Below are 13,283 nucleotides of genomic sequence, written 5' to 3'. Positions count from 1 at the left end.
TAAGTGTTTCGTGCCTTGCTTGAGACAGGGGCAGATTTTATTGTGCTTTCTTATGAAATAATTGCACAAAGCACATTTTCAGTTTCAAGAATTTTTTAGTTGAGAGCCATGAAGTTTACTTGAAGGTTACTTCTGATTCTTTCATCTTTTTGCTTTAATATCCAATACGTCTAAATGTTTCAAATAAAAATTGTTGTTAAACTAGAAGCTCAGCTTAGTGATTTCTGGTAATATAAAAAATGGTAAAGATTAAACCGTAGACTTCTAGAGGACTCTAGAACGAAGTGGACATGTGGAGGTGTGTAGTCGTACCCCCTAACCCTAGCAGGACTTGCCCTTCAGGTTGATGAGTGCTTTGTCCAGGCAAAGGTAGAAAACCTGTAAGGATGGAAATCTGACCTCTCTGAGCCTGTTGTGGTGTCCTCACTGCAGGACCCCAAGGAGTTGCTTTCTTCCACCAGGTGGCTGCACTTTTGCCACACAATCCGGGTTGCAGCGCTGTCTTGGCTCCAGAGGCAGACTGCTGATCCACGTCCTGTGTCTTGTCCACCGTGACAGGGTTCCTCTTCTGGCACATCGTGCTGCAGCCTGGGTTTATTGTGTCCAAAGGCAGAAACTTTTTATGTGTCTTGGTCAAATTCCACAAGGCTTCTTTCCATAACTACTAGGTCATGTTGTTTTCCACTCACTTTCATGAACAACGTGGGAAATGGGCAAAATGAAGTGCTCCAGGCACTGTGTTCAGGACTTCAACCAGTGTGCCAAAATACAAAATCAGCAGGTGTCTTGAAGGGGAGTGTATTTCACTAAGTGTCTCTGGACAGGTGACAGGTGCCCCAGCATCTCTCTCCTCTATTTCCTCTCAGTTGTGTTTTTAGCAAAAGTAGCCCGAGAAAGTCTCTCTCTTAGAGATGTTAGAAAAGCCCTGCTGACTTGCCCAGTGCATCACAGAACCTGAAGCTTCTGCTTTCCATTTGGTAATGAAGGGGAAAATCAAACGGTGACCACTTGGCAGTGGTAACTTGTGGCACGGAGGGCAAGAAGGAGGGCTGCAGGATGGGCTGAAGCCAAGGGGAAGCAGGAACGCCAGGGACAGAGCGACTCCGTGCAGGGAGTGAAGTTCCCCTTGCTGATAAGACATGCGGCAGCTTTCTCCTGGGGTGATCGTGTGGTGCAGGTGCTGGAGGACACCTGTGGGGAGTGGAGGTGGTGCTGGGGCACAAACCCAGCACCAGGCAAAGGTGTCCTGTGCCAACATACCCTTCACGTGCCTCTGTGAAGAAGCCTCAGGCTTCTGATATGCCAAAACCAATGGCACCCTTTGGTCCATAACTGATGTCTGGTTGTTAGGAAAATTAAATGTTCATAGCAAAAGCAAGGGGTAACAGGATTACGGGCTGTCCTGTGGCGTGCCTCTGGGCCAGTTCCAGGGTAAGACAGCCTTGTCCTCAGGTCCAGAGAGTGAAGGTGGTGAAAACAAAATACTGGATTAGGTTGCCTTAGTGTTGGACTGCCCTTGGGGGTTTGCAGGTAACAGTCACTGTCTTTTGGAGTAGTCCTGGCCTGTCACCTGGTAACTATTTTGTTCTCCTGCATCATGAATGAGTGTGTTGTGGTGCTGCCTTACTCCCCATACACAATCATGAACTAACACTTTGCTTTTCTTGCAGGAGCAGTCAAGGTTTTATGCACATGAAACTGACGAAAACCAAAGAAAAATACATCCTGGGTCAGAACAGCCCTCCCTTCGACAGCGTTCCTGAGGTCATCCACTACTACACCACAAAAAAGCTGCCTATCAAGGGAGCAGAACACTTGTCACTGCTCTACCCGGTGGCTGTGCGGACCCTATAATACCCTAGTCTCACCCCTTCCTGTGGATGGGAGGTGAGAGGTAAGCTGGGTTGCACTAAATCCATAGCCAGAATTCAGTGCTTGAGTCTTTGATGGAGAATGGCTGCCTTTAGACTCGGGCATGTGGGCTATCCACGGAATTGTGTATGGGACTGTGTGTGTGGTAACCTTATGCTGCAGCATGCCCCTAGAACTGTGCTTCTGTGTAAGAGAGAGAAACCTTACTTTGGTGCAAAGGGAACAGATAGCCTTCCCAGAGCTTCTCTGTGAATGAAAATACTTCCCAACAGAAAGTTCCTACTCTTTGTTTTAAACCGAATCAACAAGTTCTTCTCAGCTGTAAAGCACCAGCAATGTTTGTTCTCTTGCTACCCTGAGAAACTTCTCCATGTGAAAGAGTAACCTGCCCTTGAGGGACACTGGGGTGTTCTTGGTGGACCTGAGAAGGAGCTTAGCAGGCAAGTCCTTGCAGCTCTGTGGTCACTCAGCTTGGTGGGGTTTGTTTTTTAATGCCCAGAGTTTATGCCAACCCCAAAGTTTCATGGGGTAGTCAAATACAGAAATCCTATTAGGCACAAAATCTTAACAGTTTTGTGACAGCAAGTCATGATCAATTATTTATGAATAGGGAATATAATTAAAAAGTAGCTTATTATATATTTTTATCCTTTTTTGGTACAATAATAAATCTATAAGGGTTACTGTCTTCATTTGCAAGTTTCATTCATAGATGCAGGTGGCTAATTCTGTTTGGGGAAGTTGCACCCTGGTGTTTTAAGTAGTTGAGAATGAGTCATTTTAATATGTGGGTTAGTATTTATGCATGAGGGTGGTCAAAGGCTTTTACAAGGCTTTTGTAGGCAAAATCTTCACTTGCTTATTTCATCTGGAGCAAACAGTTGTCACACTGAGGTAGCAGACTTACAAGTGTGTGTTACACTGCCCTTCCACAGGCTGGCCTGTACAGCTGTGCCAGTGAGAATGGTGGTGTTCAGCAGAGCAGAAATTCAGCTTTCTAGTGTACAAGACATTCCTAAAACAAGGTCCCTTGACACACACTTTCTGGCCAGTGTTCATTTTCCCCACAGGCAGACACCACCCCCCCATTGTACTTTATTCACTGCCAGCAAGAAGCGCTGCAGAAGCTGCTCTCTACCTCAGTCCTGCCAACTCGGTGCCCATCCACTTGAGAGGTGTTTGGTACATGCTCTGTGTGCTCGTTGAATGCGATAAGTGAAAAACTGTAATTGTGCAAAAATTGGAACTGGGGATTCAATAGCCTGCTAGTCATCACTTTTGTGCCATCTCCCACCTATATCTAGAGTGTTGTGCATTAACCTATCGGCTGTTATAGTAGCAAACTGGTTTCATGCAGTTTAGGTATTCTACGGACTGCAAAAGGACTGTGAAATTGTGTGTTATTTAATTCAGCTTTCTTTCCTACTCTTTTCTTTTATGTATGCATAGGAGTGCAAATCTGAAAAATGTAATGGAGTAATCACTTACTGCCTGTAAAAGTAGTGCTTCACTGTATTGTCTAATCTGATAAGAACCTGAAGGATGTCACACGTAATGTCATCAGTGGTGAATGTTCTGCTGCCTGTCTTTTAAGCCTGCCTTGCTCTGTTTATGGCATCCAACACAGTTTGAACAGGAGCGGATCACACATGCATGAGGAGCCCAGTGTCACTCTGTGCCACAACGGTAGTGGGTCTTGCAGCCCCTATCTCACCCATAACTTAAAGGCAGAGGTTCTTACTGTGTTTTTTTTGAGAGAAGGGTGGTACAATGAAGTTTACAAAGAGACAACATTCCTCTCCAAGAGAAACCAAACATCCCCCCCTTTTTTTTATGTACTCACCTACATGCACTTTGTGTTTCCCTCACGTCTTCACAAGACTCTAACTCTCCCATTAACATCACCCAATTGGCAAGAGCGTACAGGCACTTTAAAGCTCATGTGTCAGAGCAGGAGTTCATGAAGGTGGCAGGGCTCATGCACGTTAGGAGTCAGATTGTATCTGCTGCAGTCTGTTTCCCTACCTGTGTGGCTCTGGCAACCCCCTCCTGCCTCCTGGGACAGAAGGATATCACTTTGCCTTTCTCACGTGTTGAAGTGCGTTTTTGAGAATCTGCCATTGTTGCTGTTCTACAGACCGGGCTTCTGTGGTGGAGAAGTAGGCATAATTGTTCTCTCTAACAGCAACTGGCAGAAGAAACCAAAATCATTGTAAACCGAGACCTTGCCCGGCTTCCTTAAGTACGCTTTCTTTAGTTTGTGGAGAGGACTGTTGTACCGAATCTTTCTTGACACAGGCTGATCAAAAGTCAGTTGAAGCCAGCAGTGCCACTTTATTGCCGTCTGCAGGTTTGGGGTTGGGATCCCATACCTGACACAAATCAGGTCAATATGCACCATACAAATATGTATACAGTTTACTACGGTTTCAAGGATCAGACCATGATTCAGCAAATGGAAATCATCTCAGAAAATGTTGGTTGTCTGTGGGTAGGTTTTTTAATTATTTTTTAAAAAAACTTTTAGAAAGAAAGTACTCAGTAATTGCAGAATAAATAAAACCAGGATTTTGTTTGCACTGTAATGTTGTCTTTGTTTATTTAAGTGATTGTATGATATTTTTCCAGTGAAGGAATATTCTTCCTAGACTTTTTAATGTACATTGAAAATGCGGTGTGTTGCAGTGTGTAGTATTGCATATAGGTGTAAGATCTCGTAGTGATCATGCCTATATAGCACATTAAAAATTTATTTTAAAAAAAAACATGAACATCTCCCTTTTCTTCCTCTAATTATTAATGTGTTCTCAGATTGTCTTGAACAGGGAACAGTTGAAGTGGCCTTTCAGAACAACTTATGCTTGTGTCTTAACTACGTAGTGCAAGTAGCTATTAGGCTATAGTCTGTTTTGGAGTCCGGGAAATCAGGTGGCTCAGTTCTGCCCTGAGTAATTCTCTGGATAATGTGTAGCTCTGCAAGGGCTGTGCCAGAGCAGCACAGGTGCATGTATGAATGACATCGCTGTCCTGTTGCTTGAGATGCTCAGGGATGACATTACTGCTGTTTACAGCATAACACAGCTAAATTACCTTCTGCAGATTTTAAAAGAGATACTAATTAGGCTTCTATTTTGGTGAGTATCTTCAGCATGGTAAAAGGTCCTGAGCTGTTACAGTAGGCATGATTACACCTCACAGCTCGTTTCATAATTGGAAAAATCTTCAAGGTTTGTAGAGGTACATCACCATGGGTTCTGTACTTGCTAATAGCTTATCATCTGACTGTGAAATGAAGTCTGTGGAGCCAGGATGCACGGTGAGGGGCAGGACTGTCTGAAATCCTGAAGTACAAAACACACACTTGTAGGTTCTCAAAGGATTTGGCCTGAGTCTGCGCTCTGAGAAAAAACAGTTTTGGAATGACACATTTATGTACGGTTCCTCCCTATCCCCGTGAGGCTCAGGGTTTGCCCGTTCTCTTGCTCTCATGGCTCAGGCAGTCAACACAAACACATGTGGTCATGCTGGTAGTGGCTGCAATAGCCATCTTTCCTCCAAGCTCAGATGCCATATTCACCCCTCTGCAGTGCTAAGCTACGCTCTGGGGTAATCAATTGGTCCTCAGTGGCTGGGGAGACAGGGAATGGTCTGCCCTTCTCCTCCTCTGCTGCTGCTGGTAATTCATGCTGTCCTTGGCTTGTACCTGGCTGTGGTGCTGGAGCAGAACAAGCAACGTCTTGGGGCTTGTGTAAAAACAACACAAACTAAAAACACCCAACATACCGCTGCACTAACTCCTGGAGAGGGGTTATTTCATGGCTGTGAAACAAAACAGAAATGAAACAGACCTTTCTGCACTCCTGGTCTCAGCAAAGAGGGAAGGGAACAAACAGTAGAGAGTCTCCTGGTTTTTGTACAGTCTCTCCCTTTTTAATCATCTGAACTGATCACACATAAAACACTGCAAATTGTTTCTTTTTTATTTCTTCTAGCTGGAGTCCCTTGTAAGAAGGAAATTGAAGCAGCTGAACAAAGCTGGGTGTCTGAAATGAAGCAAGTAGAAGTCCTACTGAAAAAGATGTTGGCTGGTTGTGTGAAACAGCCATATGAAATCCCATTTTCTGCAGTATGTTATTGCTGGTCTTACGCATTGAGTTAACTCTGAGAACCATGTACCCCCAATTCAAAGTCACTGTAATGATCTCTCAGTGCTCTGGACCTTGCGGTTAGTTCAGTAAGAGCATCAATCCAAGCACTGCCTGGGTTTTGTCACATGTCTTTCAGAGTCCCTGGGTTTCACTTATGGATGCTGCCGGTTCCAGGATACAAACACAGTAGCTTAACTGCAGCTTTGCAGAGCTCGGTTTTCTTTCTAAGCTTAATACAGAGAATATTATTACTGGAGGGGCACAGGTAACAGTTAGGTGCTGATACCTGCAGTAGTACAGGAAAATCAAATGTTGCATCAGTGCCATATTATCAGTGCCTTCCTCAGCCCAGAGCAGCTCACAGTGCCTACCTATTACATGAAACTGATGCGATGTTTTTGTCAATGACTTCTATTTCAGGCAGCTGTCCAAATACAAAACACTCCTACAGCATAGCCAATACAACACTATCAAGCCTCAGAAAAATCTGAGGGCTCCTACTGCTATCCACACCACTCAGATAAGCAAATTTGCAGGACTGATACCAGCACCTTCCCTCTCGTTGGTCAAGCAGTTTTGCCACCAGAAAGGGACTGTTAACCTGCCAGCTAAAGGTCAAAGTGCACAGGGCCTGTATTCTTATTGAAGAATAAACCCAATGATTATCCTAGATCTGTCTCAGACATCCTGGACTGCCTCCTTCTGCCAGTCCACATGTTGGAAAGGACTGTAGCAGTTGATAAACTGAAGGGAAACCCACAGGGAGCTTGATTAGCATGAGGAACGGGCCAGCATGAATCTCCTGGAGTTCAACAAAGGCAGTCCCACACCAGGATGCACTGACCACCAGGGTATGGCAACAAATAGCCTACCAGATCCAGGAAAGGTATGTATTCATACATTACGTGAATGAATGCATGCCAAAGAACTGAGCCACAGAAGAACACCACAACACTAAAGCTAAACAAAGTATAACCCTGGTTGCAATTATGAACCTGGACTGGCAACACAAAGAATTACCAGTGGTCCAACAGGCCCATGAGATGGCAGGACATAGAGGCCAACGTGGTATTTGGTGTTGGGCCTGGTGATTACATGGAATGAATCTGCAAGAAGAGTTGCAGGACTGTGTACAGAATAAAAGATAGAGTCAGTGGGAGGTGGCAGGGGTTGGGCCTGGCTGAAATTTAGCTACAAAGGCATGGAAAAGAAAAAGGGAGTAATTTAAGAGTAAACAACATTTGAATGCTATGAAAGTTGGAAATGTATCATGGGGAAGATGTGAAGGACCTTTAAAAAAGGCATACTGAATGCCAGTGAGGTAGGAGACAAGTGTTAGATGCTGAGAGAATGTGGATGCACCAAACTGAAATCAGGCACTCTCTACACAGATCTGTAACTGGTATTGTCCAGTGTCACTCGGGAGACCTGGAAGAGACTTCCAACAGAGAGCCCAGAGAGAGAGGATTTGGGGAGAGACTAGAGCAACATCAGGAGACTCCAAGGAGACCCAAAGGGACCTCAAGAAAAACCCTGGGGAGAAAATGGGGAGATTTCAGGAATGCCTGGGGAGAAACGAAGGGGACCTCATATAGGGACCTGCACTCAGACTACCTACAGCATGGCTGGTACTGCTTTGCTGACACCTGACTTCTCTCCCATGTGGTTTTCCACACAGGGAAATAAAGTTGTCTCAGGAACTGCTACAGTGACCAGCCCAACTTCTCTCCTGGATTACACAGACTTCCCTGCAGAACAGAGGAGTCACATTAACATCAAACATATCCATGACAGGAGGGTTTTGGTGTCTGATTCCATTTAGTGTCCACACTGTCAGTTTGGTCTTAAAACTGCAACAACCAACCTTGAGCCCTATGTTCCCTATTAATTATTGCTATTAGTTGTGGTTAAAAATTCCAGATACAAATATATGTGGTATAATTTTAATAAATGATTGCAATTGATAACCACATCAGTATAATAAGGACAATTCTGAACAGTGACTTCAAATGTCCAGGATGGACTCAGCTGAAGCCCTGGAAGAAGCTATCTATTCTGCTGCCTCCATCTGTTCAATCCATACATGATCAGCTCTGTGAGATTAAAATCCATTTAAACAACATCTTTGAATTTTCTGTTCATTCATAGCCTTCTTTCAGCACACGAGAAGTCAGCTTCCCTATGAAATCAGCTTTAATGGAAAGAATGGCCTGTAAGCTTTTACCATCCGCCTGTTACATCCACACATAGGGCATGTCCTTGTTCTGCTGCTGTTAAGGCCATTTTTCACCCTCCTAAACCAACAGCTTGGGCAGCCCCTTTTCTTACTTCATGTCCCTGGGGCACTCATCACACCGCCTGAATTCTTCTGGGCTCAGGTCACTGTGCACAGGCTGAGTTAAAGAATTTGACTTGCCTGCAAGAGACCCTGGTGCAGTGCAAAGCCCAGGGTTAGCTCTTCCCCATATGGGATCTGTTGTGAGGAAAGCTAGGAGCACCTTCCCTTCAAAACCGCTTTTAAGCTGCTGGCTCCACCTGTGCCACATCACAGCTGGGTAGCATCTACATTAATGGCTATTCTTGTACCTCCGTTATTCTGATCCTGACCCGCTGCCTTGGCTTCCCGGCTTAACCTCAGGCCTGCTGTGTCCCCATGGACCTGCTGCTTTAGCAGTGGACTGAGACAGACCCTGCTTGCTGGCTCAGCATCCTTGCTCCTTGCAGCATGTCTTGCTGTCACTCTCAGCTCCCAGCTCACTTTCTCATATTGCCTTCCCTTGCTGCTCCCTGACACCTGGCTCAGCTATTTGTGTGGCCAGGTCAAGGATTTCACTGAAAAGTCACCCAGGAACCGCTCCCATACACAAACACAGAGTTCCTCAGTAATCTCCATAGTTCACATAGCTCGGATACCAGAAACCTTCAGCACCAACAGAATGAAACAGCCTGCAAATTCCCCATAACATGGACTTCAAAGCCAGCCACCTCCAGCAAATGATTATCTTGAGGAGCAATAACACTTTCCCACTCACCCATTCAGGAAAGCTGTCACCCACTCCAGCAATGCCATGCAATGTGCTGGGGAAGGGATGGGAGCTAAGAGATCCTTTACTTTTGCAGGCACCACCACACAAGAAGAACATCCCAGGCAGCTCTTGCTTCTCTTTCTTTTCTGGTAAACTAGATCAAAATCCCATAACTCAGCAAACAGGCTACAGCATGACTGTGGGGACGCAGGCAGCACTGATGTGAGGACATTCCTAGAAGGAGAGGCAGTCCTAGCAGGCAGAACACACACCATCACGTGTGAGCTTTCCCCAGTAAATGACACCAGAGCTCTACTCCTGCCCTTCCTGGCTAGCAGCACCATGAAGCTTCAGCACTTCTCTCACCTCCTGCAGACAGCAGCAGGCCTAAGAGGAATTTGGCTATCACTGTCTGCCACCCAGGACAACGCTGCAGAAACCAGTCACTGGTCACACTGCCTTTCAGGCTCCTAAGAAGTTGAACTATCAGCTCAAATGCATAGTTTGCTTCACTGCTACGTACCCCTGTGAATCAAGGCAGCAGAGTAGGCCTCAGCTACGTGGCCTACCTCTCTGGCTTGCATGCAGACTCCTCTGGCTGTCCCGAATAGTTTCAGGGACACCATTACAGAGCTTTGCAACACAACCAGCTCTGCAGGCAGAGAGAGGAGGCCAGAAGCCTGGCTTGGCTCTGCATTCCCTCACAAACCTCCTTCCCCTCCTGGTACCCAGCTACTTGCCATTACGCTTTTTGACAGGCTGTTTGAACAACCTGGGCTCTTCACAGTTACACAGCTCAAGGAACAGTACGGCTGACCCACAGGAGTTCATGCAGAGACCTTTCCATTTGCACCTCGCTGTGCTAGGGCCAGGCTTCCCCCCAGCATGTGGTCATCAAACTTCTCCCCAGATCCTGGGCCTCCTGGGACTCCAGCCAGCCCTGTTGTCCTCCCAAAAAAACAGCCAGGCCCTGCTGCAGGAAGCCATTCTCATGCCCTGGGAGAAGAAAACAGAGCTGCTTTCTACTAGGCACCACTGCTCACCACTGCTCTGGTGTCTTCTGTACTTCACATAAAAGGTGGCCCTAAGCATGCTTGTCACTCTGAGCACAGTGACCACTTCATGGCTGCATTGTAAAGCATGTTTCTGGCACTACCCACTGTGCTTGGCACCATGTTTTTGGCACCAAAAAAAGAGAAAATAATCCCCTGAGGAGAGAGGGAAGAAGCAAAGGACTATTGGTTACCCCAGGCTGGAGCAAGGGTTCAAGAGCATGAGTTGGCCCCATCTCAGCAGCACCTGTCTTGACACCTGCCATATCAGGGAGTAATTGGAAAAGTTACCTCTGCTCTGGGCCCTGCTGGAAGGAGTGGCATGCCCACGGGCAGACAGGACCTCTTCCTGCTGTTTCAACTTTAACTTAGCGATATGGTTTAGTGGAGGACTTATTAACGTTAGGTCAGAGGTTGGATTCCATGATCTTGAGGTCTCTTCCAACCTAGACAATTCTGTGATTCAACAGAAGCAGGGCAGAGTCCACTTTGCCCTGCTGCTGGCAGCTGCTTGCATTGAGGAGTGGATCTGGCGCTCAGGCAGCCTGTGCTTGAGCTTGGCTGCTTCTTGGGGAAGAGCTGCACAGCCCAGAGTCACCTGCCGAAAGCCCCTGCTCTCCTGGGGTGGGGTGACAGTGTCACAGGTAAGAACTAACATGTAAGCTCTGGCTTTGAGTATTCTCCATCTCATGTCCCTGGCAGAGGCTCTAGTTTTACCCCAGCAGGACATATGCTTGGGATCGTTCTTATAAGGCTGTTGGGCTTCCCTGGTACCCATGGGCCTTCAGTGCTAGCAATAACTTGATTTGCATTTCTTACCTAGTGTTGTTTAACCTGGCAGGCAGCCAAGCACCACACAGCCATTCACGTGCTCCCCACCCTGACCTGGGATGGGGAGAGCACTGAAAAAAAGGTAGAAGTGCAAGAAGTGACAGGATGTGATAGGGGTAGTTTACTAATAAATAAATAAATAATGAAAACTAAATAGAAAATGATGCACCATGCAATAGTTCATCAGCAGCTGACCAGTACCCATCCAGTCTCCAAGGAACAGCAGTCCCTCAGCCAACTCCCCCCAGTTGCTTTGCTGACCATGACACCCCATGGCATGGGACATCCCTTTGGCCAGCCCAGGCCAGCTGTCCTGGCCGTGTCCCCTCCCAGCTCCTGGTGCACCCCCAGAAGGCCCTCTGGCAGGGCAGAACCAGGAGCTGCACAGTCCTGGGCTCTGTGTGAGCACTGCTCTACAGCAACTGGAACATCCCTGCGTTGTCAGCATTATTCTCATCCTAAATCCAAACCACAGCACCACATCAGCTACTGTGAAGAAAATCAACACTATCCCAACCAGTGCTCCAGGACCCTGTCCCCCATCTCAGCCTCCACTGGACTTACTCTGCGAATAGTGACGTCTTTCTTGTGGTAAGGAGCCCAAAACCCAAAACCAGTGTTGACATATGGTGTAATGATGGCCAGACACAGCGGAGGAACCACTTAATTCTGGAAATTTATTCTGGAATTAATCTACTGGCTACAGTCGTGCCAAGAGAGATCAACAACTGCATGGTTGACCTTCACTGATGCCCAGGGTTCATTGCTGACATGTACAATTGGTTCTACTTTATCTTCATTCAGTGCCATCCCTGTACCAGTGTGTGGCCTCAATCCCTTGCATGTGCATGACTTCAAAACTGCCTTTGTCAAATTTCAAGTGGTTAATGCTTGGCCCATTCCTCCAATCTGTGTAGGTTCTGCTTGAACAGCAACCCTACCCTCCATTTTTACTGCTCCTTACAATATTATTTTTTTTTCAGTGAAATGTATGCAAAGGCAATGTGTCCTACCATTCACATAGTTAATACAGACACTAAATTGTGCTGGCCTAAATACTAATCCCTGAGGGCTTGGTCTATTCCTCATGCCAGTCATGCCCAGATACCAGTAGGACTTTGCACCACAGATTGCAGCTTTTTGCACCCAGTGGTCCAGCTAGTTTTCCATCCATCTTACAGCTAACTTGTCAATTCCTGCATCACCAATTAGGCTATAAGGATAGGAGGGAGACAATGCCAAAGGCCTTGCTAAAGTGTACAATGACCGTTCATTTCTTTCCCCCTGCCCAGTGAGCCTGAACCATCTCATCATAGAATGACTTCCAAGGAAGCTTTCCCCCAAAACCTTCTTGAGGAATGAGGTGAGACTAACTGGCCTGTTGGTCCCTGACCAGACTCCACACCTTCTTGAAGATGAGTGTGAGCTTTACCTTTTTGAAGTTCCTGCAACTCTTGATACAGCTGAGTAAATCAAGGTGAAGAAATAGTCTATGAAATTCTATGACAGGTTAAAAGTTTAGCTATCTTAATGTTATGTCTGTGAAATGCTGAAGAACAGTGTGCTAAAGGTATTCTGGAAGCTCAAACAACATCCTTCCAGCTTCTCCTTGTTCTTCCTTCCTGTTTGCTTGATAAAGCATTATAAAAATTACTGTAATTTTTCTGTTTTACTGATGGCACCAGAAACAATGTTCTTGTGTGTTCTCAGTTTGTCTAGAACGATTCTAGTAATCTGTTATCTTTTACCTGTTAGACTCATTTTTGTACTTCCCTGACTTAGAGGAGGCAGGAAACTGAGCAGGGACAAGTTCCGCTAGAGAGTGACTATATGCAGCATCATGTTTCCTATTATAATAATTCCTAAGTTTATTTTTATGGGATGGAGACAGTAAAATTGCAGTGATGAAAGTTTTTGTTTATTTGTTCTAGAGAGAACTTCCCTGTCCAATCATTACAATGGCTAACTATATTTTGTTTACATTCAGAGCTTATCTTTACATGGAGATTGTTTCAGGTCAAGTTCCACAAGCCAAAGAAACCATTCAGTACATGAGAAGATCAGCTCAGGACTGTTGACCTTGAAATGAACTTTGGCTCGTTTTGTGTCAGTTGAGTCTCTAGTTGTGCTTGTCCTTTTTAATTTCACTGTGTTAGCTACAATTTCTCCTGTTTCAACTCTGTGTAAATGAGAGTGCAAACATACCTTTGGTTATTTTGAAAAGTGCCAGACCGAATTGAAATCATACAAATTGGTCAACTCCCTTTTTTTGTTTTGTTTTGTTTTATTTTTGTTTCTCCTGTTGGTTTTTTTTTTTGTTGTTTGTTTGTTGTTTCCAGACCTAAGTTGCACTG

At 45.7% G+C, this 13,283-nt stretch overlaps 1 protein-coding gene across 1 annotated transcript in view; it reads left to right on the top strand.

The window, feature by feature from the left end:
- The window catches only part of SHB (SH2 domain containing adaptor protein B), a 75,555-nt gene extending 71,098 nt beyond the window's left edge, over positions 1-4,457 (top strand). Inside the window, 1 exon segment of the mRNA XM_038170921.2 lies at positions 1,671-4,457. Coding sequence (XP_038026849.1) covers positions 1,671-1,854 — 184 coding nt within the window. The 3' untranslated portion in view covers positions 1,855-4,457.
- Positions 4,458-13,283: the final 8,826 nt, after the last annotated feature.

The sequence above is a fragment of the Anas platyrhynchos genome, chromosome Z, assembly GCF_047663525.1.
Source record: "Anas platyrhynchos isolate ZD024472 breed Pekin duck chromosome Z, IASCAAS_PekinDuck_T2T, whole genome shotgun sequence".
Lineage (NCBI taxonomy): Eukaryota > Metazoa > Chordata > Aves > Anseriformes > Anatidae > Anas > Anas platyrhynchos.
Note: the sequence above shows the minus strand (reverse complement) of the source record. Positions and strands in the feature narration are given on the sequence as shown.